At 39.7% G+C, this 26,703-nt stretch overlaps 1 protein-coding gene across 1 annotated transcript in view; it reads left to right on the forward strand.

The window, feature by feature from the left end:
• The window catches only part of LOC122809162 (IgGFc-binding protein-like), a 351,155-nt gene that overhangs the window by 175,889 nt on the left and 148,563 nt on the right, over nt 1-26,703 (forward strand). The window contains exons 8-10 of the mRNA XM_044080449.1: nt 5,237-5,832; nt 15,767-16,340; nt 20,504-20,703. Of these exons, the coding sequence (XP_043936384.1) occupies nt 5,237-5,832; nt 15,767-16,340; nt 20,504-20,703 (1,370 nt within the window). The remainder of the gene's footprint in view (nt 1-5,236; nt 5,833-15,766; nt 16,341-20,503; nt 20,704-26,703) is intronic.

A 26,703-nucleotide genomic window follows, 5' to 3' on the forward strand; every position in this document is an offset into this window, starting at 1 on the left:
GACTACTGCATATCCTACTAGATTTTTCCCTGTAGGACCCTTTCTGCATGAACCGTCCACATACAATGCCACCTCGGCATCATCCAAGGGCATATCAGTGAGGTCTTGTCTGGGCAAAGTTATTTGCTCAATTTCCTGCAGGCAACTGTGTGGTGTGCCATCCACAGGAGTTGGAAGTAACGTTGATGGATTTAATGTTGTACAACGTTCAATTACCATATGAGGTTGGCTCAGCAGTATGGTCATACATGAAAGATGTCTAGCAGGAGATAAATATGCTATTTTCTCTTGCAGTAAAATTATCGCGACTGCATGAGGCACTCTCAATATGAGAGGGTGGAATAACACAACTGAGGCCGAAGCCTGTACTGCCATTGCAGCTGCGACTACTGCTTTCACACAGTGAGGCAATGATCGTGCCACTGGATCTAACTGTGATGAATAATAAGCTATGGGGCATTGTTTATTCCCATGCTGTTGCATCAGAACTGACGTCATGTATCCCTGTTTACAATCTACGGTTTGAAAAAATCTCTTGTGGTAATTTGGAAGTCCTAAAACTAATGATGAAGCTATCAATTGTTTTAGTCTGCAGAAAGCCGTTTCTGCTTCAGGTGTCCATTGTAATACATCTTGTGCTGCCATTGGTGTTTTATATATTAAATTAGCCAATGGAGCAGATTCTAAAGCATAGTTTGATATCCAACTCCAACAAAAATTAGTCGTACCCAAGAAGGACATCATTTCCTTCTTGGTTGTTGGTTTGGGTGCCTGCAAAATCGCTGTTTTTCTGTCTTCATCTAGTATTCTACCTTCATTGGATATTACATATCCTAGGTATCTAACCTGTTTTCTCCAAAGTAGTAACTTACTTTTGTTTACTTTGTGTCCTTGTGCTGCTAAAAATTTTAATAATGCTATCGTATCCTCCCTGCATTGATGCTGGGTAGGGGCTGCTAATAAGATGTCATCTACATAAAGTAGTATCTGACTGCCTCCTGGTGGAGTAAACCCTGCCAGGTTGCTTGCCATTTCTTGTGCAAATATCCTTGGACTTTCACAATATCCCTGTGGTAGCCGAGTATAGGTATATATTTTACCCTGAAATGTAAATGCAAACCAATACTGGCTATCAGGATGTATAGGTATTGAAAAGAAAGCATTGCTTATATCTACCACAGTAAAATGTTTCTGTTGTGGCTTCAAATCATTCAACAAGGTGTGTGGGTCTGGCACCGTAGGTGCTCTGGGTATTATTGCATTGTTTACGGCTTGTAAATCCTGTACCATCCGCCATTCCCCGTTTGCTTTTTTAACAGGAAATAGAGGGGTGTTACATGGTGAATCCAGAGATTCTACCAGTACTCCTTCCTTGTGTAATGCTGCTATTATAGGCTTGATTCCTTGCTCTGCATCTTTCCTCAAGGGGTATTGTCTTTTTTGTGGTCTAAATGCTGATTTTGGTGTAATGGTTACTGGTCCTGCTGTTCGAATAAGTCCTACATCTGATTTACCTGTTGACCAGAGAATGTTTGGTATATCACGCAGGGCTTTTTCTTCTTCTTCTAACAAGAATGCTAATCAGCTGTCTTCACTAGTTTGTAAGTGTACAGCTGGACGTGTCTGTGTTAGCCAATTCAATTTATGTTTTTTGTACTCCTTGTTCTGATAATTCTAAATCAGTTTGTTTTTCCCATTTTGTTACTTTTTCTCCTGAGTCTGCCCATCTCATATTTTTGTTTTTTGTCAAACTGACATGTGGCAGTCTATTAGATTTGTACAGTGACATGAATTCCTGAGGTAGTGAACAGCTTACTACACTGTTTCCCTCAGTATCCCAATATAAGGTTCGTAATACTAATCTGTTAGCAGGATTTTTGAACAATTCTTGCTCATATTCTTTATCAGGTCCTGGCATACTACAGTAGTATAGAGTACAATGTAACAAATGCTGTTGGTCAGTGTCAAGGGAGGGGACCTTACTGATGGCTACATTCATCAGTTCCTCGGTTACTGCCCCTGGACCAGTCGTAACTAGATCCTGGCTGTACCAGTAAAAAGTTTTACCCTCCGGTGGCACCACAAAAGTATCCATTTGTCTTTGTGCCTCCATACCCTGCATAGTGGGAACTACCGCTATGCCAAATACCTGCATAAGATCTCTCCCCAGTAAGTTTACTGGACATTTTGCAGAAACTACAATTTTACTTTTCTGGGTCATACCTGAAACAGGGTCAGTTATTGCTATATCATGGGAGAGTGGCTCCCTATATAGCTGTCCATTTGCTGCTTTCACTAATATATAGTCAGGTGATTCAGAGTGTTCTGGTATCTTTGAAGGGTGTATCAAAGTTCGCAACGCTCCTAAGTCGCACAAGAATTTCACTTCCCTTCCTTCCACCAGAAGTATAACTTCCGGTTTTGTATCTGCCAAATAGAGCTCCAAGCTCAGTAATGCTAAATCTAAAATTTCACTTTCTTCATCCTCTAGATCTGCTTGCACTTCCTCTGTTCCTTCCACTACATTTACATTTGTCCTTTGTTTGTTAATCTTTCCTGATGATTTTTGATTTTCATCACTATCATATAGTCAGTCCTCATCACCTTTATCTTCTGTAGTCACTTTTTTATTTAGCCTGCAATCCCTTGCTAAATGTCCTTTCTTACCGCACTTAAAGCACTCACCTTTCTTTTTTCTTTCTTCAAAATCCTCTGACCTTTTGTCAGATTGTTTATTACCCTGGGCATTTCTCTTACCCTTTTTACTCGACTGTACTACAAAGACTTCTGCTCCGTCTTCAGCTGTGAAGACTTGTGTCTTCTTTTTCTTTTTACTATTAAAGTGTCTTTCAGCATGCCTAGCATATTCAAGTAAGGCTTGTAGCCTACTTGTTCGGTGATCTATCATATGCTTTGTAATAAAGCTACTGATAGGTGCAATGCAACCTTTCAAAAATGCATTTTTCAGTTGCTGTTCATATGAGCTAACATTCATCTGACTTTCAGGAATAGTCATACCACTATGGTTATTGAAACATTCCAATAATCTACCATAGTATCCATCTACAGTTTCATTATCTTGCTGTATGCATTGGTTAATGCAAGTCCAATCTGCTCTAGGTTTCCATTTTTCAGAAATTCGGTCTGTAAGACCTTTCACTCTGGTGTCTAATTCTGCGTCACTATGTGGGAGTGGTTTAAGCTCTGCGTTACGAGAGTTCCAGGTGCCACAAATCATGTGCCAGTCTGGACCCACAATCTGTCTAACTACCCTTTCTACTTCTTCCCCATTCAAGTGGTAACTTAGTCTCATACCTTGTAAATCTTGTATAAACTTTTTGTAATTAACTTTCGGATGAGGGATTCCCTCTGTAGCTTTCCGAATGCCTTCCGGTGTCCATGGTCTGTATACCAGGAGAGTTGGGTCTTGCCCTTCCTGCCCTGCCTGAGGATTTGGTACCTCGATTAGTGGACAGATTTCTTCTTCACTCTCTTCTAGTGTGTCTCTCCCTATTTGGCATAAATCTGTGTCCCTAAGTGTTTTTCATGTCCAGGACCTAGTTTCAATAGGTTCTCTAACAAATGGTTTTAGTGCTCCTGCAACTTCAGGATAACGTGGAGGTGGACTAACCTGTCCTCCTACTTCATATCCTGAGAAAGGCATTAGAGGGGGCGGAGGGGGAGGGGCCGTCGCTATTACTGTATTATTATCCTCTTTGTCTAAAAATAATGTTTTCGTATTTTTAATTTTCTGTTCCCTTCGGTTTACTTCCTCAATCCACCTATGTGCCTGAGGAATGCCTAATCGCTGTTGTTTTTTCGCCTGACCTTCTGCGTCAGATTTAAGCTGTTTTAAAAGTTTAACTAATGAAATCTTATTTAATTTACCATCAAATCCGTATTTATTAACCCATTTTATATAATACCTTACATTATCTGCTCGTTGTGATTGCATATATTTTGCGTCATCAGTTAGGGGTGGATCTCGCAATTTTTTAGTGCACTGATTTCCCATTTTAAAAGAAAAATGTTACGTAACCCTTTTTACCACGTGGTATCTCAGTTCCTTACACAGTTTATCTAGAGTAACTGCCTACCTTATTCTGTTTCCCTGATCTCTGACAAAATATACAGTAATTTTCTTTTGTCCCTGATCTGTATAACAAATCTCTGACAATGACATTTACTGTAACCTAGTCCCTGATCTAAAACAGAAAAAAGGCAAATATCTTCCTACCTGAGCCTCCTGGGTCGACCAGTTCGAAACCACTCTTCGGCCGCAGATCAGAAAGTGGCCAGCCTCTCAAAACGACAATTCAGTCGGAGGTCTTTGTGTTTAAAGAAGAACCGTTTCTGTAAATTCTCCTGCGCAGTATTCGACCACCGAAGGGAATTCCGGTTCAAGAAGGACCAAACTGTTAAATAAAAAACAAATGATTACAACACAGGAGGCTCAGATGCAAAAAGTTTACTAGTGTACACCAGGAGGCAAAAAACCATACAATACAAGTATAGAGTTTTGACTGGCGTGATATAGGAAATACACTGTGTTTTATAGTCATACATTCAAGCTGTGCCCACTTGATTGACGTGGTTAGTCACAGGGCACCTACATCACTATGGTCTACAATATTCTATTCATAAGAAAAAGCTGATGTTATACATTTTAAAAGTTTTCCCATGAGAATAATATAGCCTTGCAAAGCACCTGGCTAGTTATAATGTCTTTCTGTAAATGTTACTCTTTCAAGGTTTCAGGCTTGCTCGAATACAATAGTTGGTTCAGTTCTCGTAATACACTTCTTTGTTCTTCTTGCAACATCACTTTAGCAGCTGTGCCTTATCTTTGATAAGACTCACAAGGCCAATTGTCTCAGAGGAAGGAATACGTCTTTTCAATGCTTTATACATTAAATTTCCTGACCCAGCAGATAATCATTAGTGAAAAACATAAGCTTGCTGAGCTGGCTTCTGCCAGGGTCAGAGTTCAAACACACTGCAGCTCCAAAGCTTCAAGCAATTACATGTAAAATAATTCTTACTGCCATATTGTAAATAGAATAAAATGCATTACATACTATTTGCTTTTAAACTAGCACTTTATATATGTTCAAATACATATTTTTCTAACAATTATGAAGTATAAATTTCTGCTGTGTAACTTTGAGTCAACCCTAGTATCAAGCTAATAAGCATGTATCAACTAGTTTAACTCTTTCTTTTATTTTTATCATAGGTCCCAAATGTGGAATTAACAGCCATTATGAAGTCTGCTCAAGTAGGTGCCCAGAAACATGCAGCAGCCTGTTCCAAACAACATTCTGTGATGCAGCTTGCAGAGAAGGTTGTCAGTGCGATGACGGTTTCATTCTCAGTGGGGACACATGTGTTCCAATTTCCCAGTGTGGCTGTCTGTATAATGGAAAATACTACAAGAGTGGGGAAACCTTTTATCCTGGTAAACTGTGTCAGGAAGTATGCATTTGTAATGCAAATGGTCAGGTGAAGTGTACAGACTTCTCTTGTTCTGCCAATGAAGAGTGCAAAGTGGTGAATGGTATTCAAAAATGTCAGCCCATTGGTTCTTCAACATGTACTGCATCTGGTGACCCTCACTATATGTCATTGGATGGTCTTGCATTTGACTTCCAAGGCACATGCACATATACCTTTGCTGAAAGTTGCACCAATGATCAAAATCTTGTGGCCTTTTCTGTTGAAGTAGAGAATGAAAGCTGGGGCAATGGAAAAGTGTCAGTAACAAAAATGGTTGCACTGACAGTATATGGAAACACCTTCATATTAACTCAAGGAAAAAAAGGCTTGATAAAGGTATAGTAGCAATGTCATACAATTATTTATCATAATTATATTTGGTGTGTTATGCAAAATAATGATTAATGAAGCGCAGACATTATGAAGCACTGCCTTGGTGATGAATTCATTTTAATAAATAAATACATGTATACAGATGCAAAGTAAGTGATTGGATTGCAGAGAATGCAAATAAATAAACAAACATACCAACAAACAGATAGACAGACAAATAATTAAAAAATAAAGAGAGGCATGTTTCAGACAGTTTAAAAACCTCTCTAAAGGATAGCCTGAGTCACCCTGATTTAGACAATATGAATACTGGAGGAGCAGCCATTGTAGACTTCTGACAGGCAAATGCCTTAATGGTAGCAAACATGCCAAGAAACAGAGAGTCAAAAGATCACATAAAATAGCTGACAGTATGCAACTCAGGCACACTTGCTCTCTGTAAGGAAAACGCATTAGGGTCAAATATTAGATTGAAATGACATTCCTAATGAAAAAGGCAGCCCCTAGTAGAAACACTGGTGGCCACAGTCAGTTGCAAGCAGTGATCAAAGAAGAAATTACGGTTAATGTAGACTAGGTTGAAAACCTGGACATTTAATGAAATGAAAGTAAATGATTTCAAGGAAATAATCATGACTCTAACACCTGAGGAAGATGATGAAAAAGGTGGTGCAATAAATTAATGGCATCTCAAAGCAGCATGAGCCAAAATCATAGAGCAGATCTGTGGTCAAACCAGGTGTGTAAATAAGGAATATTAGGTTAAATACAAATGTCCAGGAAGTTCTTAAAAGAATAAGAGTGCAGGGAGAAGTAGGAGTAAAAAAACATGTGCCAGGCAAGGAATGGATACTTGTTAGATATTCAAAAAACTAAGACATCAGCTGCAATGTCAAAGAACAAGGCATCAAAGAATGGCTATCATCTTCCAGAAAATGCCTCAACAACTAGCAGAAAGATGCTTTATAAGACTGCAAGACAAAAGAAGAACGATAAAGAAGATGGTTAACAGAAAACATTTATAAGGGATGCCAACCTACGATCTGCTCACCAGTCTAGAGGACATCAATGAAGGATGGAAGGATGTTTCAAAATGAAGAAAACACTACAAAAGCCATACTGATGAATGTATAGCCCACAATGAAATAGGAGGGAGAACCCACTCTGTAAGAAATACAATGTCAATGTGTCTTGAGTAAAATAAAGTTGCAGAAAGCAGTAGGCTCAGATGAAATTACAGCAGATATCATCAAGGTAGCCAGTATGTTAGGGGAGAAATGCCTCCTCAGAGTATTCACAGTTATATGGAAAGACAGGCATATTCCAGATGACAGTACTGAGATATCAGACTCTTGTCACACTGCAAGAAAGTGGGAGAGAGTGGGAGAGAGAGAGAGAGAGAGAGAGAAAGAGAGATAGAATAACGAACAAATATGCAATGTATTAGAAAGTTAGATAAACTGGAGCGCCTTCTGTGTGACGTCTGCATGCCCTCCCCACAGTCGAGTGGTGTTCAAAAGACATGCATGAATGGGCGTGCCTTCGTTGAAGGTTGGGCGTCGGGCTGGCACCTCGGCACCATAAAAATCAACTGCCAATCTTTAGCGGACCAGAGTTCCGCTGTGGTGACCTCTAACCAGGAAAAGCCAAAAGAAAAACAACAATAGGAGATAAGCATTTCAGATTCAGATCAGGATACAATACAACAGATTAGATATTTGCAGTAATTTGGATGATGAAGAAAAAACTTAAGATAAGGGATTATTCCAACTGGGCATTCCTAGACATGAAGAAAGCATTACAAACACTTTATTCAGCTTCTTTTACTGTATTTGTGTTCCTCTTCCTTCTCCATTTCTTCATCTTGCTTTTTTTGCTACTTACTGTGGCTTGTTCTCTAAAGTGTTCAATTGCATCTTTTCTGTTGCATTTGTTACTGCTTGTTTATAGCCTGTTTAAATAAATTGTGTTATTCTAAGCTCTTAGTTTAGTTTTAAGTACTTGGGCTTGGGCTTTAGGCTTAGCCCTTCACTCTCTTTTGGCCTTCTCTGAAAAATATGGAAATGGAATTTCCAACCCAATTTCTCAGCCGGGTCTGGTTGATATATGGGCATCCAGACAGTGCATCAAAACATCAACTTAGTTAACCACACACACCACCACTACTACCTACAAATAAGGCACAACATTTCAGAGATGCAACCTAGAGTCCATGCTCTCTCTCACCTGTCACGACAGTATATCTGGCACTGAGAAGATTGTCAACAACACACACAACACACCACACACATCCACACACACACACCCAACACACACCACATATGTAGGAGGTTCTCAACAAAACATATCAAACAAAACAGGAGTAAAACCTCAAAAAAAAAAAGGCAAAAAATCTCCACAGCCCTCACAGCACACAGCCCACACCATAGTCACACAACCACTAAGTTTACCACAAAGGCTTAAATCCATAAACCCAACATATTACGTGTGTATAGAGATCAGTGTGTGGAGAGCAGAGAGACAGAGATGCACAGATGTGCTGGTTCACCAGAATAGCAGGCTGTCTGTCAGGGGCCAGACACATATATCATACTTACTCTGCTCTCTCAGCTCTCAACTGTGTCATAGTCCATGTTGGTGTGAATGACTTGAGAGTACCTCCGTGGACTATATGAAGAGAGACATGATTGAACTCGCTGAATATATGTCCCAGGCAGGTATGTCCTTAGCCTAAAGCAACATTCTACCATCATCCAGAATGATGCCTCAATACAAACAGAAAATGATTGACTTTAACAATTGGCTTAGTTTCTGTTGACATTCTAGGGGGATCTATTACCTGACAGTCTGGGAAAATATGATTGACAGACCATGATCCTTTGCCAGAGATGGCCTGCATCTGTCTCACTTAGGCTTCAGGCATCTGGTAAAGGCACTTACCTCCCCCATAGTGCCTTTTTTAGAAAAAGTGATGAGACTAAAACTACCAACATAAAAATTTCAACAAACCCCAAATTAAAGGTCATGCTGTTAAATGCTAGGAGTCTAAACATGAAACTGCACTCATTGCAAGCATTCTTAACCCTGGAAAATGCTGATATCTGTGCAGTCACAGAAACCTGTTTCAAAGCAGGGAGAGCACCCCAGCCTTACCTGGTTACTCATCCTATCATACATTCAGTCCCCAAACTGTGGTTAGTAAAGCCAAAGAAGGTGGAGTTTCAATATGTATTAAAGACATACATACCTCCAGGCTGGTCAAACAGTATGAAGTACATGAGACACTCCAGGTGCAGTTAACCATTGACAAGACCCCTATACAAATCATAGCTAGATACCAGCCCCCAAATCTGACTCAAGATGTCCAAACTGCCTATCTAGAACTCTTCGAATCTATGAAGATTCAACCCTTTACCATGATCCTGGAGGACTTTAATTACCCAAACATAGGCTGGATGAACTACTCATGCCAGAACAAAAATGCTCAGAGATTCCTCGATTCTGTCGATGCAGATGATTTGGAACAGCTAGTTGATGCCCCCACTAGAGGTGGTAATATCTTAGATTTGGTATTAACCAACATGAGTAACCACTGCAACATCCCTGCAGTATCATCTTCCCTTGTAAGATCTGACCATAAAGCGATCACATTCAAAGTCACCATCTCCCCATACCCCCCTCTAGCTGGAGTCAAACAATAAAAAACTTTTTGAAAGCTGATTATAGACTCCTGAGGGATGGTATAAACAGCTTCACAGCCCCCTCCCCTTTTCTAGGAACTGGCACCAGTATCTAAAACTATACCAAATTACTATACCAACATTTATATAGATGCATGGAATCAGGAACACCTGAAAGGACTAAATCATCCTCCGCAAGGAAGAGTAAACCTGTCTGGTGGACATCTGCAATAATAAACTCGATAACAAAAGAAAAAAATGCTGTCCAGGACGAAGAAGGAGCAGGTGCTCAATTGGAAGCAATCTCTCCTTAACTTAAACAAGCAAATAGGAGCACTAGTGAAATCCTCCAAAGCAAACTTCGAGTCCAAACTGGCCACATCTACTAAACACAATCATAAGGCCTTCTTCACATATGTCCATAATCTCAAAGGTAGCACCCAGATCTGTTCAAAACTGGTGATCAAGGACACCACGTATACAAATACTGTAAATATAGCAAACTTGCTGGCTGACAGATTTAGCAAAAATGTTACCCCTCTGCCCCCCCCCCCCCTTCCATCAGTAAATCAGGACATTGCCACTACCTGACCCCTTCCCCTTACATCTAGGGATCAGGTTATCACTGCTCTCTCAAAGACAAAAAATACAGCCTCCATGGGACCTGATAACATCCCAGGCTGCATACTACATGAACTCAGGCAGGAACTTGCAGCACCATTAGTCACCCTATTCAACCAAAGCCTGAGTACTGGCTTTGTCCCAGCTGAGTGGAGGACAGCCACTGTCATTCCATTACACAAATGTGAAGCGTCCACTGATCTTGGAAATTATAGACCCATCAGTCTACCTAGCCTGATCTGCAAGGCCATGGAATGGATTATCATAGACCTCATTAACAAGGACATTAGCAACCTCCAAACACTCAATCCCACAGAGTTTGGCTTTGTCGAGGGGAGATAATGTCTGTTAAATTTGGTTGACGTTTCTGAGACAGTAACCAAAGTCATGGATGACAGGAAGGCAGTGCACACTACCTACCTTGACCTGGCCAAAGTCTTCAGCACTATTCCCCACTCAGGCATAATAGATAAACTCTTTCAACTCTCTTAACTAGGCGACAATCCGTATGTTACCAGATGGGCAGCTAACTGGCTCACTGATAGAACCCACTTAGTCAAAATAGTGGAAGTCACCTGAAGCAGTAAACTCGTATCAAGTGGCGTACTGCAGGGTTCAGTCTTGGGGCCTCTGTTATTTGAGATATACTTTACTGAGGTGCAGGCCACAACCAGTGGACTATGGCTGACCAAGTTTGCAGATGACTGCAAGCTGGGTGCTGTCATAAATTCCCCTACTGATCTGGACATCCTTCTGAACAAAAGACTAGTGCCAAAAACATGGCCTCAAGCTGAATACAAAAAAAAAAATGCATCATCATCCTCTTTGGGGAGAATGATGTTCCCACAAATGATCACATTAATAACAACGTCCTAAGCACACAGTCAGTCGTGAGGGATTTGGGCACCCAGATCGATAGCAACCTGACTTTTGATTACCATGTTGCTTCCACTGTACGGAAAGCTTTCTACATGGCCCACTCATAAGTAAGAGTATCTCATCCAGGGACAAGGAGGTCATAAAATCCCTGTATTCTTCCTTTATAAGGCCCATTATTGAGTACAATGCCCCATTCAGCAGGTACCTCGCAAAGCACATGCAGCAACTGGAGAGACCACAGTGGTTCCTCACCAGGAGAATCAAGGGCCTCAAAAATCTACCATATGCAGGTAGGCTAAAAGTCCTATGCCTCTACTCTGTTTCATACAGACTCCTCAGAGGTGACCTCTGTCAGGCATACAAGGTGATCTCGAACCCTGTCTTGATGGGACTGCTGCATATCCGCATGTCAAGCTCCACTCAGGTAACCTGCACAGACAGCCTCAAACTGGTCTGTGATATCAATAGGACTTGTTGGCGGGACAGATTTGTGTCCCAGAGATTCCCCATCTGTAGAATAGACTCTCTCTCCATTTAAAGCACAACCTGGGTAACTGGATGGGAATAGAAAATACATGCCTGGGATTCTACCCATGTCCCTGATGGACAGGGTCATTGGTTGATGATTTATCTGTAAATGGTATAAATGGACTAAGCTCTTGGCTAGGCTTATAAGGGCCTCAGGGCCAATAGCCTAATAACTTCCTATGATCCAATGATCCTGTGATCCTATGACAAGGTCCCAAGAATGCTGATTTGATGTCCCAGAAGCATTGGTAGAATTAGTGCAAGCTGTGCACAAGGACACAGTGACACAAATATGAACAGGGATCAGATTGAAAGAGGGGTGTAAGTTGATCTGCATCAGGGTTCACCTTTGAGCCCATATGGGTGATGGTCTAAAAAAGCAAAAATGTTAGAGAAAACAGTTCAACAAAGCTGCTGTATGCAGACAATGTGGAGCTACAAGCAGACGCTGAACAGGAATTTCAGAAAATTACACAGGATTAGAATGCAAAACGTAAGGTACACAGGTTGGAACTGAGTATGTACAAGACACTGGTCATGGCAGCAAATTGGAGGAATCAAGAACAGCTCAAAATTGAAACAAGTGACCTAATAATTTGTTGCTGCCTCTGAAAGAATAGATCAGTTTGAATTTTTTTTTCCCTTAGCCTGCATATCTCCATCTGCAAGTTGGCATCTGGGAAGCTGCTCCCTCTGCCTGCTCTTCCTATGACAGTATGAATAGAAAAGGGAATATGCAGATTACTGGGTTGTGGTACCCATGTTAGTGTGATGATATTCAAATTATTTAGGCTTTTCCCTGCTAAACACCTAATGGTACCATTTCATCTCTCAGGGATACTTGAATAAAAACAAATCATGAACAATCAGATTTCTGTTATCAGTATTCTAATTATTATCACTGTCACTTGACAGTCTATAGCACTGCTCTGATCTTTTGCAGGGTGGGGCGAGGCTATCATTGAAAATAATTTTGTCTTGCTGAGTCTCATGATCTAGGCAGTTGACTACAGGTCTGCATCGTGGTCATCTGTCAGCCTCCTCTTCTACAGTCATGGACTGCACACCGCTGCAACCAGCTTCAGAAAAAAGAGGAATGTCATGACACAACAGTGTGCTAGCAGATAATGCACACCTTGAGGAAAAGATGCATATACATAAATAGATGTTTACATAGCCCTTTTTATAATATGTCAACATTGTTGGGGGACTCAGTGATTACACCTAGTTTGCAGTCATCGGCGAACTTGGTAAGCCACAGGCTACTTATTTTCAACTAGACTTCTGAGAAATAGTTTCCCAGATATGCTCAAAATTAGTCCAAAATGACAAAAAATACACCAAACCCACAGACATTGCCAACATCCTAGCTGACAGGTTCAGTGCAAACACCCCCCCCTCACCAAAAGGGCAAATATCTATCCCAGCAGAGTGCTGCCACCCCTGACATCTCTGATGCTCAGGTAAGAGCCGCCCTCTCCAAAGCAAAAAACACAGCATCAATGGGACCAGATGGTGTCCCGGGCTGCGTCCTACAGGAACTCCAAGAAGAGCTAAACCCAAACATAAAACTACTGTTCAATCTCAGCCTTAGTACAGAATATGTACCAAAAGAGTGGCAAACAGCAACAGTGGTCCCTCTCCACAAAGGTGGTGCCTCAACGGATCCTGGAAACTATTGCCCAATAAGCCTGACTAGCTTGGTCTGCAAAGTTATGGAAAGGATCATCATGGACCTCATAAATAAAGATATTGGGGACCTACAGACACTGGATCCTGCCCAGTTTGGCTTTGTTAAGGGCAGATACTGCCTCTTATACTTGGTCGATTTCTTTGAAACAGTCACCAAGGCCATTGACGAGGGAAAGGTGGTCCACACAGCCTACCTGGTCCTCGCAAAAGCCTTCGATACAATACCCCACTAGGGCATTACAGATAAGCTCACCAGCTTAAATATAAACCTCTATGTCACTAAATGGGTTGCGATCTGGCTCAAGGCCAGAACCCACATGGTTAGAATTGCTGGAGCCATGTCAGACTCCAAACCAGTTACAAGTGGCATCCCACAAGGCTCAGTCCTGGGACCTCTCTTGTTCGGTATATATTTCTCGGAGGTACAGGCCAACACAGAAGGACTGTGGCTGACCATGTTCGCAGATGACTGCAAACTGGGCGCCATAATCAACTCTTCAGCCGACACAAGCATCCTCCAAAATGGCCTCATAGAAACAGACAACTGGTGCCAGAGTCATGGCCTCAAGCTAAACCCCAAAAAGTGTATAGTCATCCCCTTTGGCAAAAGCAAAGTGCCCACAAATTACCACATAGGTGGTAATCCTTTAAGTACAGAAGAAGTAATTAGGGACCTGGGGACCCAAGTTGATAGCAATCTCTCATTTGACAACCACGTGGCCAAAGTGGTTAGAAAAACATTTTATATAGCCCACCTAATCATGAAGGGATTCACATCTAGATCAGTGGAGGTCATCGTGCCTCTTTACTCATCCCTCATCATGCAGACAATTGAGTACAATGCCCCTTTTGGAATGTACCTTACCAGACACCTGCAGCAACTGGAAAGACCCCAAAAGTACCTCACCAAGAGGATCAAAGGGCTCAAACAGATGCCATATGCTGCCTGGTTAAAGAAACTCCAGCTCTACTCAGTGGCATACCGCCTGCTCAGAGACGATCTGTGCCTGATGTATAAAGCCATGTCCAACCCAGAATTAATGGACATGCTGCACCTCAGAAAATCCAAATCCCATCGAGCTACGCGCTTGAGAGACTTGAACCTCAGCACTGAAATAAATAGGACATGCTGGAGGGACAGATTCATAACCCAGAGGCTCCCTTCACTCTGGAATAAAATCCCAGTCCAGGTTAGGCAGAGTCCCACACTGACTCTCTTCAAGAGGAATCTTGATGAGTTGAAGGGAGATCGTAGGTTTACCCCTGGTATCACTTCTGTGTCACTGTTAGACAGAGGCACAGTATACTAACCTCGAAAAAGGGCATAGCAAAATTAATTTAAGATGGGTGGCGAAAGCCAAACGCACTCTGGCTAGGCTTATAAATGCCCTAGGGCAGATAGCCTAGTATGAACCTATGAACCTATGAAACAGTAGGGTGTCTAGCACAGATCTTTGTGGCACAGCACTGGTAACCGGTCTGGTGGTAGAGGTGGAATCCCCAACTTTGACTGGATGCGTTATGTCGGTCAGCCAGTTGGCTACCCACCTACGGTCATATGGGATAATTCCAGCTGTGTGAGTTTCTCAATGATGTCTGAGTGGGGAATTGTGTCAAAAGCCTTAGTTAAGTCAAGATAGGCTGTATGTACTGCTCTGCCTTCATCCAGGGCTTTTGTGACATTCTCAAAGAAGTCCCATCAGGTTTAATAAGCATGATCTAACCTTAATGAAGCCAAATTGGGTTGCGTCAAGAGTTTGAAGGTCACATATGTCTTTGTTGATAAAGTCCGTGATGATTCTATCTATGGCCTTTCAGCTAAGGTTGGTTAGGCTTATGGGTTTATAGTTCTCAGCGTCAGTTGATTGGCCCTGGGAACTATGTAAGATAATACACTGTTTTTCACTTTTCAGTCTTACAACTATGTAAAGGAAATGCTTAAGAAAATGTGTGCAAACATCTGAGACTTGTACACTGATGCCATCACAATGCAAACTTTCTTTAATAGGTATGGCATGAGCAGATTAGTGGGAAATTGGTTCACATTTTTGTGATATGTCAATATTTCATGCTCTGTGTTCTGGCCTTTAGTATTCTAGCTAACCAACATAAGTAACTTCAGCATATCACATCTGGTGCCTGTTACTACTGTTCTTATTTTCAGGGTTTTCCTTCACATCTCTATTGTGTTTAGCACCTGAAAATTTTCATTAGATACTAAAATGTTTTTTTTTTCTTTTTTGACTACAGCAGTGTGACCACCTCACACTCTAACAGCTGCAGTAGAGTGGCAAAATGCATTTTGATTTAGCAACTTCCATCTATAAAACTCCAATGCGCAAAGTCTAGTATAACAGTGTGGCAACAGACTTTATTTACTTTATTTAGTGATTTAGTTCATCACTGATTAGGATTTTGCATATGACATGTGCTTCATTCATTTCATTGTACATAAGCAGACATATTTATTAAAGTAATGTATAGGTTATAACTAATTCTCCATGATGAGTTGGTACTCAATTTGTTTTATTTTGTAGGTAAATGGAGTATATTATAACCTTCCTCTGAACGTTAATAACAACCAAGTGATTGCTCGACAGTATGGCAACAGCGTTATCATTGAAACAAACTTTCAGCTGAAACTCGCTTATGACTTGGAGTATCACTTGTCGTTAACAGTGCCAGGAAACTATAAGAATAAAATGTGCGGCCTATGTGGCAACTATAATGGTGACAAGAAGGATGATTTCATGTTGCCAGATGGCAGGACCACAACAGATGTTGTACAATTTGGAGCATCCTGGAAAGTCAGTATTCCTGGAGCAAATTGTAATGATGGCTGCGGTGAAGACAATTGTCCTACATGTAGTACAGATAAGATAACAATATTCAAAAATGAGAACTACTGTGGAATTTTAAGCAATCAGGGCGGTCCACTCAATGCATGCTATGATGTAATTGATCCAAAGATTTATTTCAATAATTGTATAAATGATCTCTGTGCAGCCAACGGGGACCGAAAAGTCTTATGCAACAGCATCCAGTCTTATGTTGCTGCTTGCCAGAATGCTGAGGCCATGGTCAAGGAATGGAGGAATAACAGCTTTTGTCGTAAGTATTTCAGCATCAGAACTTTATTTTTTTTAAACTCCACATCATTCAAACAAGTTACTCAGTGTTTAGTTTGAGCATGTGATTTGTGGTCACTTTTCTCTGCTTTCAGGCTACTTCCGAGGGCATGCTAGTATTTTTTGAATTCTGAAAGTTTGGTCATTACAGGTATTTCAGTTCTGATAATCTTCACAAATAACATTAACTGTCAGACTCTTTTAATTATTTCCTGCTTTAATGTGCTTTGTTTTTTTCAAAACTCAGATTCATAGATGTAGTTAGGGTGGGGTGGTGAGAGCAGCTGCCCAGCATGTAAGGTGTTAAGCGACATGACTGGCAGATACTGGTCAGTAAATACTGCAGTACAATAATTCCAAATGCAGGTACTGCTTTTGTGGTCAGGACTGAAGTGCTTACTTATTTTGTGTACTGTTAAGTTATAGCAAGTGTTTCTTTCTTTCTTTCTTTCTTTCTTTCTTTCTTTCTTTCTTTCTTTCTTTCTTTCTTTCTTTTTTTTTCAATCCTGAAGAAAAGGAACAATATCAGACACTAGACGAACAAGCTATGGCTTGGCTCAGATTTCAGACAAACTATTTTAAATTCAGATGAAGAAGTACCAATAGCTCATTATTATAGAAAAGAACCCCAAAACTTCCATATGGGAGGTAGATAAACGGAGGTTGTGAGATGTTAGTATGGTATTACAAAATGTTGTAAAAAAAAAAAAATATGGTGGAACAACCAGTAGGCTATTCAATTTACATGGTTATATGCAAGATGAGTTAACACATGCCTTCAACAAAATCACATCCTAAATTTTGAAATTACATTATTTAGAAACATTGCTTGTTCCAAAATTGTTGTACTTGTCTAATTCTAAGAGAATTTTTTGTATCCCCTATTAAGAACATAAGGCTGAAATGGTACATTTTGTTACTGATTTTGGATGGAGTGTATCAGTTGGGAGTGTGGCCTAATGGTTAAGGCATTTGCCTTCCAAACACAAGTGCAGGGTTTGAGTCTCACAGGGGATAACTGGCTAGGCTTAAGATGGCTTGCAAGAGCAGTTAGCTCAGTACTAATCTATACATAATCCAACTTTTGGATATTTACATGCTGCCAATGTATTCCTATTGGTACTGACAAGCCTAGGATTACTCAATCAATGCTAGATCCATCTTTTCTGTAATCCAATATATAAATTCATTCATCATTTATGTCTTCCATGTCTGTGGAATAGGATTTATATTCCTGCTGTGTTTTTAGTGTGCAGCCATTTCTGGTCTCACTAATCTCTGAAAATATGCCATTTTATCATTCAATACACATGCCCACACCCAAACACAAGACACATACACACATACACACATACACACACACACACACACACACACACACACACACACACACACACACACACACGCACACACACGCACGCACACACACACACACACACACACACACACACACACACGCGTGCGCAAATGTGCACAGGCACATTCATGCATGCATGCACGCACATGCACATACATGCATCTACCCATCACCTACACACACACACACACACACACACACACACACACACACACACGCACGCACACACACACATGCATGCACACGCACGCGCGCACACACACACACACACACACACACACACACACACACACACACACACACACACACACACACACACACTCACTCACTCATGTGCACACTCTTATGAGATTCTAATTTATTAGCAATTAGGGGTTCACCAGTTTATCAACAGCATGTGCTTGGGATATGACAGGAAAATGGGTAACCTAGCAAAAACCCACACAGACACAGGAGGGAGATGTAGACTCCACATTTGATGCATACCAGTTGAGAAATAAATCAGAGAATTAAGTATTGTGAAGCAGCAAAGGTAAATGCTGCTTAAATGTGCCATCAAAACATGATAATCTTATTGGATATTGAACCTGTATTATTCCAGTGTGATAAATTCTGTTCCTCAGTTATATCATATGCACCAGAACTGAAATAGGCATCAAGCAACCTGATGTATTCAGCTGCAGCTGTGATAGAAGGAGTGAGGTACCTCCCAGCCTTGACAGAAGAAAAGGAACTTTATATTCCTTTTCTAGGCTACTCTCAAACTAAGGGAATTACCCCAAAAGAAGTTGACTTTTCCTGTGGTTTCAATGTCATTGTCCTGTCATTCCCCACTATTGAGGATGTTTAAACTTTTGTTGGCTTCTGCTATTAATGCTTTCATTTTGGCAGTAGTCTATGGAAGAACAAATTAATAAATACAGAGAGGTAGCACTGGAGAGATTTGCTCCTCTTGAGTTAGCAGTGCAAAGTGCTCCTTGGCAGTTTATGCCTATTGGTTACGTTTACATTTTAGAATATTGCTTAACCCATACTGTATACACATTTAACCCTTATATATCATGTTGATTCCACTATACCAAAATGGAGGTTATGAAAGCTGAACTTATAGAATTTGGGAAACTGCGTAATTGGGACTCATATGTAAGAAATACTTTCAAGAAGTCAAATTTTCCAAATATCAGCATAAAACAGAAGTTGTTCAAACATCTGGTAGATTCAAATACAGGTAAACTTGATCCTGCTTTACTATTTTTCCACAAAATGGTGGCTATTACAGTAATTGCATGAAGGGATTTTTTTTCTGACCATTTCTAGCAGTTAAAATTAAATTTAATGAAAGAAAAAGGAAGAGCAATCAATATGTTCTTACAGACATTTCATGAGTCTGTAATTCTTAAAGTGAGAAATGATCATAAACACCATAAAAATCTTGATGAGCTTACAGCAATCAAAATATTTCCTTTGTTCACTTTTCAAAATGAGCAAACTACCTAATAATTGCCCACTAACCTCAGTTAGCAAACCATCAGATTTAAAGCCAATATTTCATACTAGGAATATGAGATGAAGCAAAAGGACTAGACACCCTCCAATGCTCTGACATAAAGTTAAGTTTCCAAAGTCTTTACTTCTTAAGAATGAACAGAGAACATCTGCAGCTTAGCAGTCCCCACATTTCTTTAGGAAATGCATTCATCTAGTTGTTATTATGTGTTTAGAGCAGAATGACAACTCTGCATCATTCTGAGTAACAGAATTTGTACAGCCCTGTTAACTACTATAGGCCATGAAATGTAAATATTTTAGTTCAATGGCTTGAAAAGTCCTAGCATAGGACTGGTTTGCCTGGAAGAATGAGTTCATACAACAATTAGGAATTTGTCTCTGTGCAATTAACCAAAAGTAGTTTAAGATGAATAAAAAAAATGACATTATCTATTAATTGCATAATTTAATATTAGTCATAGTTTGAGCATGCTATATTATTTTTATTACTGAATTGTAATAATATACTTGCAAACAGTTAGGTAAATAACCATTTATATGTCAAGTTTTAATTTAGTTGCATAACATGAACTAGCAAAGCTAGCACATTGCCTCCATTTAAACATAGAGAAAGTTATCATAACATTTTTATTCTCTTTATTAGTACTAACACAGAGGCTTCTGATACAAAGACATGAGAATCTCACTGGCTTTTAATACTTCATTCATCAAATCTTATGATACAAAGACATGAGAATCTCACTGGCTTTTAATACTTCATTCATCAAATCTTAATTTTGTGTGAGAGAAGACAGCTGCCTGTTATTATACAAAAATCTCTCTTCAAATATTTTTTCAGAGTACATCAATCAGTTCAAGTGCAGGTACACCCAGACAAACACCATATACAGCATACAGCATGCAGCAAACTCCAGTATCTGATCAGACCGCAAAAAATGTAATAGCTTTCTAAAGGACAAGCATTTTCAACAAATAGCAGGCCTCCTAGAAAAGTACTGCAAAACAAAGTATTGGAAGTAGCAAAGACATCCCTTTCAACTGAATGACTTATTTCACTTTCTCATGACAACTGCAGAAGATGATCTGTCAGTGTAACAACACAAAATTTGCTACATCTGCAATTTAGTACTTTTGGAATCATGGCAGAAACATTCCTTATCACAAAGTACCATCATGAGCACACAATAAGGCAAAGAAAATAAACATAAGCCTAAGCAAAAGCATTACGACATGATTATATTTTATTGCAAAATACATATCATTTTTCTCTTCTGTTTTAGCATTACAATGTATGGCAAATAGCCATTACAAACTTTGTGCAGACATCTGCAAAACTGCCTGCGCTGGAATAGAGACGTCAATAAAATGCCCAACACATTGTGCAGAGGGCTGCGAGTGTGATGACGGATATTTCTTTGATGGCCAGGAGTGTGTTGAAGTACCACAATGTGGATGCTTTGAAAATGGACGTTATTACAAGGTACTAGAAATATGTGTATGATAAAATGTAATACATCTTGAAAGCACCTCAGTATAGTCTGGTGTTGCCAAAATTTGAAGAAATTAATGTAGAAATGATGTTACTTGTTGCATTCAAAAAGAGGTGTAGATTAATGGGTCCCCTTCAAAACATCTAAAACCCATAACATTGTATTTCATAACATCTAAAATGTGCATCACAACATCGAACACTACAAATCACACAAAAATAACATCCCATCCACATATAACAACACCAAACTACCAAACACACTTTTTACTACATTTCTCCTGCACCCAGACACCCCCCCTAAATTATATATACCAACTCCCAGATCGTACTACAGTGGGAAAAAGTAAATTTCCTAGCCCCACTGTATCACGATCACCATAAAGAATATATACATAATGTCTATATCACTTACCTATATGAAAAAAAAAAAACACACACACAGAATGACAAAATAACAACTATATAAAGAGTATAAATTCCTACACTATATAAAAAAATAACTATAGAAATAAAAACTATGACATCTCATAGTGATACCACAAGATTAACAGATTAAACTATAACATTTACAAATTTGATGATAACACTATTACATATTAAACATTTTAGATGTTATAAAATTCGATGTTATGAGTTTTCGATGTTATGGATTTTAGATGTTCTGGTCTCGATGTTATGAATTTAGATGTTATGGATTTTAGATGTTTTGAAGGGAACCTATATTAACATATAATGCTACTTCTACATTTCTGATACAGTTTTACACAGAAGCCTAATTATTTGAAGGAAGGAAAATGATTTAGCTGAATATAGATTTTTCTCTTCTCTGCAAGTTTCACAGGACAATTTTACATAACCTTGGAAAGAGAAAGGCTATATGAGTACCTGCAAAATATTCCATAACACTGGAAAAAGGCTGCTCATGTCCCAGAAAACTGTATTTGTTTTTTTTTTTTTTCCATCAGTTCTATTCTATTATTACTCATACATCTTGTTTTGTAATTCCTGTCTTGGCTATGATTCAGTTGAAGAATACAGTTTTACACACACACACACACACACACACACACACACACACACACACACACACACACACACACACACACACACACACACACACAAATATAGATATATATGTAAGGCATGCTTTCTATTATCTGAAAAGGCTAGGAAATGTGACTAAATATGGAAAGATCACAGGTTGCTGGTCTTTTCGTTTCTTTTACCACATTTCAGTAGGGATTAGGCATTTTCCCACTTTACTGCAATATTACAGGTGATATACATATATATTAGGAGATGTGGGGGTGGAAGGTGGCTTGCCCCACTGTAAAAAAGAAGGTTTAAAAGTTTTTTGGGTTTTTTTGACATTTTTTAAAATGGATTTAATTATTTCAGTTTTGTACATATTTTTCAACTACGTTGTACTCTTTTTTTTGGGTTTTGAGGATGTGTGTGTGTGTGTGTGTGTGTGTGTGTGTGTGTGTGTGTGTGTGTGTGTGTGTATGTGTGTGTGTGTGTGTGCGTGTGTCTAGACAGAAAGAGAGATATACGCACATCTCATATAGATTTTATTTGTATGTTAGAGTTTGACTTAGCCTGCTTTGTTTTGGAGGAGTACATACTGACTTGAGTTTTAATCCAACAGACCTTAGCTGCATTATAGATTACTACTGACCCAGACTAAAGACTTTTTTGATTATTTGAATGTAACACATTGCACATAGACAGGTACTCTCACTTCTCTCCCTCTCTCAGACATACACACACACACACTCACACACACACACACACACACACACACACACACACACACACACACACACACACACACACACATTTATGCATGCATGCACATGCACACACACACACACACACACACACACACACACACACACACACACACACACACACACACACACACACACACACACACACACACACACACACACACACACACGTGCATTTACGTGCATGCGCACATGCACATACGCACACACACACACACACACACACACACACACACACACACACACACACACACACACACACACACACAAACACAATATATAGCTGCAGAGATGAGGTGAAAAAATATTCATGTCTGTTTACAGCTCAAAACACATCTGCAGTCATGTGTTCATTCAGGGATACATCACTCTGTACAACTTATTATTGTGTTAAGTCTCTGATTAGCTCATTTGTTAAGCAAAATTCATAGAAAAATCTAATGTCTGTTGTTGGTTAGCTCACTGATTCTCAGAACATCACTGGTAGATCACAAGTATCTTGTAATGGTAGTTGGTGTTAGTGAAGATTAAGAAAGTGAGTGCTGTATTTTAATCACATTAGCCACTCTGCTCCACCTTAGTAATACATTCTAACTCTAACCCTGTCTCTAATCCTAATGTGCATCATGACTTTAAAAAAACAAAAATGTTGTGGAAATGCACTCAAAATAACCAATAAATCCAAGCAAGAGTGCTGAAACCAGAGCGGGACACAAGCGAGGTATATCCAAAAGATGTTTAATGAATCCACACAACACCAATGTTAAAATGATAACACATGGACGCCTTCACTCAGTACATACACGTTTTCGTCTCATTACTCAAGGCTTCATCAGATGACCAGTGTATGGTTCCATTAATTATATATATTGGGTTTAATTAACAAAACACCAATGAAATTAAGGTAAATGCATTCAAAAGATCCAATGATTTTGCACTTAAAAGACAATTAAAACTTCAGTCTGTGACTTGTCATATATACATTTGTCATGAAACCAATAAGGCTTTCAATAAGTGTGGCGTACAGCAACAGTGGTCCCTCTACATAAAGGTGGTGCCTCAATGGATCCTGGAAACTATCGCCCCATAAGCCTGACTAGCTTGGTCTGCAAAACTATGGAAAGGATCATCATGGACCTCATAAATAAAGATATTGGGCACCTACAGACACTGGATCCTACCCAGTTTGGCTTTGTTAAGGGCAGATCCTGCCTCTTAAACCTAGTTGATTTCTTTGAAACAGTCACGAAGGCCATTGAGGAGGGGAAGGTGGTCCACACAGGCTACCTGGACCTCGCAAAAGCCTTCGATACAATACCCCACTCGGGCATTATAGATAAGCTCACCAGTTTAAATATAAACTCCTATGTCACTAGATGGATTGCAAATTGGCTCAAGGATAGAACCCACATGATTACAATTGCTGGAGCCATGTCTGACTCCAAACCAGTTACAAGTGGTGTCCCACCAGGCTCAGTCCTGGGACCTCTCTTGTTCGGTATATATTTCTCGGAGGTACAGGCCAACACGGAAGGACTGTGGCTGACCAAGTTCGCAGATGACTGCAAACTGGGTGCCATAATCAACTCTCCAGCCGACACAAGCATCCTGCAAAAGGGCCTCATAGAAACAGACAACTGGTGCCAGAGCCATGGCCTCAAGCTGAATGCCAAAAAGTGTATAGTCATCCCCTTTGGCAAAAACAAAGTGCCCACAAATTACCACATAGGTGGTAGTCCATTAAGTACAGAAGAAGTAATTAGGGACCTGGGGACCCAAGTTGATAGCAATCTCTCATTTGACAACCACATGGCCAAAGTGGTTAGAAAAACATTTTATATAGCCCACCTAATCATGAAGGGATTCACATCTTGATCAGGGGAGGTCATCGTGCCTCTTTACTCATCCCTCATCAGGCCTATAATTGAGTACAATGCCTCTTTTGGGATGTACCTTACCAGACACCTGCAGCAACTGGAAAGACCCCAAAAGTACCTCACCAAGAGGATCAAAGGGCTCAAACAGATGCCATATGCTGCCCGGTTAAAGAAACTCCAGCTCTACTCAGTGGCATACCACCTGTTCAGAGGCGATCTGTGCTGACGTATAAAGCCATGTCCAACGCGGAATTAATGGACATGCTGCACCTCAGAAAATCCAAATCCCATCGAGCTACACGCTTGAGAGACTTGAACCTCAGCACTGAAATAAATAGGACATGCTGGAGGGACAGATTCATAACCCAGAGGCTCCCTTCACTCTGGAATAAAATCCCAGTCCAGGTTAGGCAGAGTCCCTCATTGACTCTCTTCAAGAGGAATCTTGATGAGTGGATGGGAGATCATAGGTTTACCCCGGGTATCACTTCTATGTCACTGTTAGACAGAGGCACAGTATACTAACCTCGAAAAAGGGCATAGCAAAATAAATTTAAAATGGGTGGTGAAAGCCAAACACATTCTGGCTAGGCTTATAAATGCCCTAGGGAAGAAAGCCTAGTATGAACCTATGAACCTATGAATAATAATAATTCTTAAAATAATAAATATACATATAAAATTCAATTTTGTTTCTATTTAAAATATGACATATGACATACATGACAAGTCATGGACTGAAGTTTTAATTGTCTTTTAAGTGCAAAATTATTAGATCTTTTGAATGCATTTACCTTAATTTCATTGGTGTTTTGTTAATTAAAAATTACTTAAGTAACTTTGTTGATAGCCCCTCCTTTGACCAACATGTTTCTGTGGTGGATAGACAATCCTTCTGCCTTGCACAACTGATCCTTTATGATATCTCCTTATGCTCCAAAGAAGTTAGAATCCCACTTTTTCATATCTTACTAGACCAACCATTGAATACAGTGTCTGCTTTGCATGTACCTAGAGAAGCAACTCAACCAACTTAAGAGACCTCAATATTTCCTCACCAAAATGCTCCCATGGCTCAGTACTCATAGATACACTAATAGACTAAAAATCTCTGTCCTCTGCTAAGTGTCATACAGACTACTAAGTGACCGCGGCTTAGCTTTCCACTCTTTGGATCATACAACACTCTATGAACTCCCTTACCCGAATAGAACCTATGTTAAAGCAAACATCTACTCTAAACCAGTACAACTACATCAGCAACACAAGATGGCATGACTAGTGCCTAAATTAATATATTATCCATTTATCTAACAGGGTGCCCTTTCAAATTAATTTTCATCTGGTAAGATCACTTGCTATATATGTTGCATTATCAGTCCTCTTTCCTTTGCTAGCAAGTTGCTTATATACAGCAATTTGATAAGACTGTCACCACGTTCCCGTTTGTCTTTGTTCTCTTGTTGGAATTACCCTTATTCCAATTACAAACATATTTCTTATTGCATCTACTGCACATGCAAATGTGTATTTCATTGGCAATAAAGAGAGCAGTTTGGATTACTCCAACGAAATACACATTTGCATGTGCAATAGAGGCAATAAGAAATATGTTTGTAATTGGAATTTATTAATTTGCATTCTTGGTTCATAATAAATTCCTCAGGTTTATCTGGCATTACACATCCATTCAGATTTCTTACCTGAAGCCATTTAGATGGGTTCAAGTACCAAAACACTTTCATTCTCTTTGCCCCCCAAAATTAGATTTTTAGTTTATTCTCAATCAGACATAACAAGAATGAGTAGCCTTCAGAAGACTTGAACACTCTTATGCATTTATATGATGAAGCTTGAAAATTCTGGAAAAAGTGACCCCCAGTGCTAATGTAAGGGAGAAATACACTGTTACAGAATATTATTGAACATGCCAAACACAGACATAAAGCTAAGTACCTCAAATATAAGTAAATCACCCTACTTCACTTTCCCAAATGGTTGTGGTGTGAGGTAAATAACATCTCAGGTTGAAATCCACTTAAAGCATTTTCCTGTCTTGACCACATTCCTTGCTCTATTGCAGATTTCTTAAATGCTGATTTTCTCAGAGATTTCTCCAATCCCCCCCCCCCCCAGCACAGTATGACATCCACTAGCAAACTTTACACCCTTCTACTTATCCAAAATCACAAGCAAAAAATTGTGCCTCTTTTAGAAGACATTCCTCTAGACTTTCTCTTTGGTCCTGATAACCTCTGCCCTTGGCTTCTCTACCACTGTAATGTTTTCATAGTCAGCTCATTAAAACACATCTACAACCT

Source organism: Protopterus annectens, chromosome 8.part0, assembly GCF_019279795.1.
Source record: "Protopterus annectens isolate FY-2018-M chromosome 8.part0, PAN1.0, whole genome shotgun sequence".
NCBI lineage: Eukaryota > Metazoa > Chordata > Ceratodontiformes > Protopteridae > Protopterus > Protopterus annectens.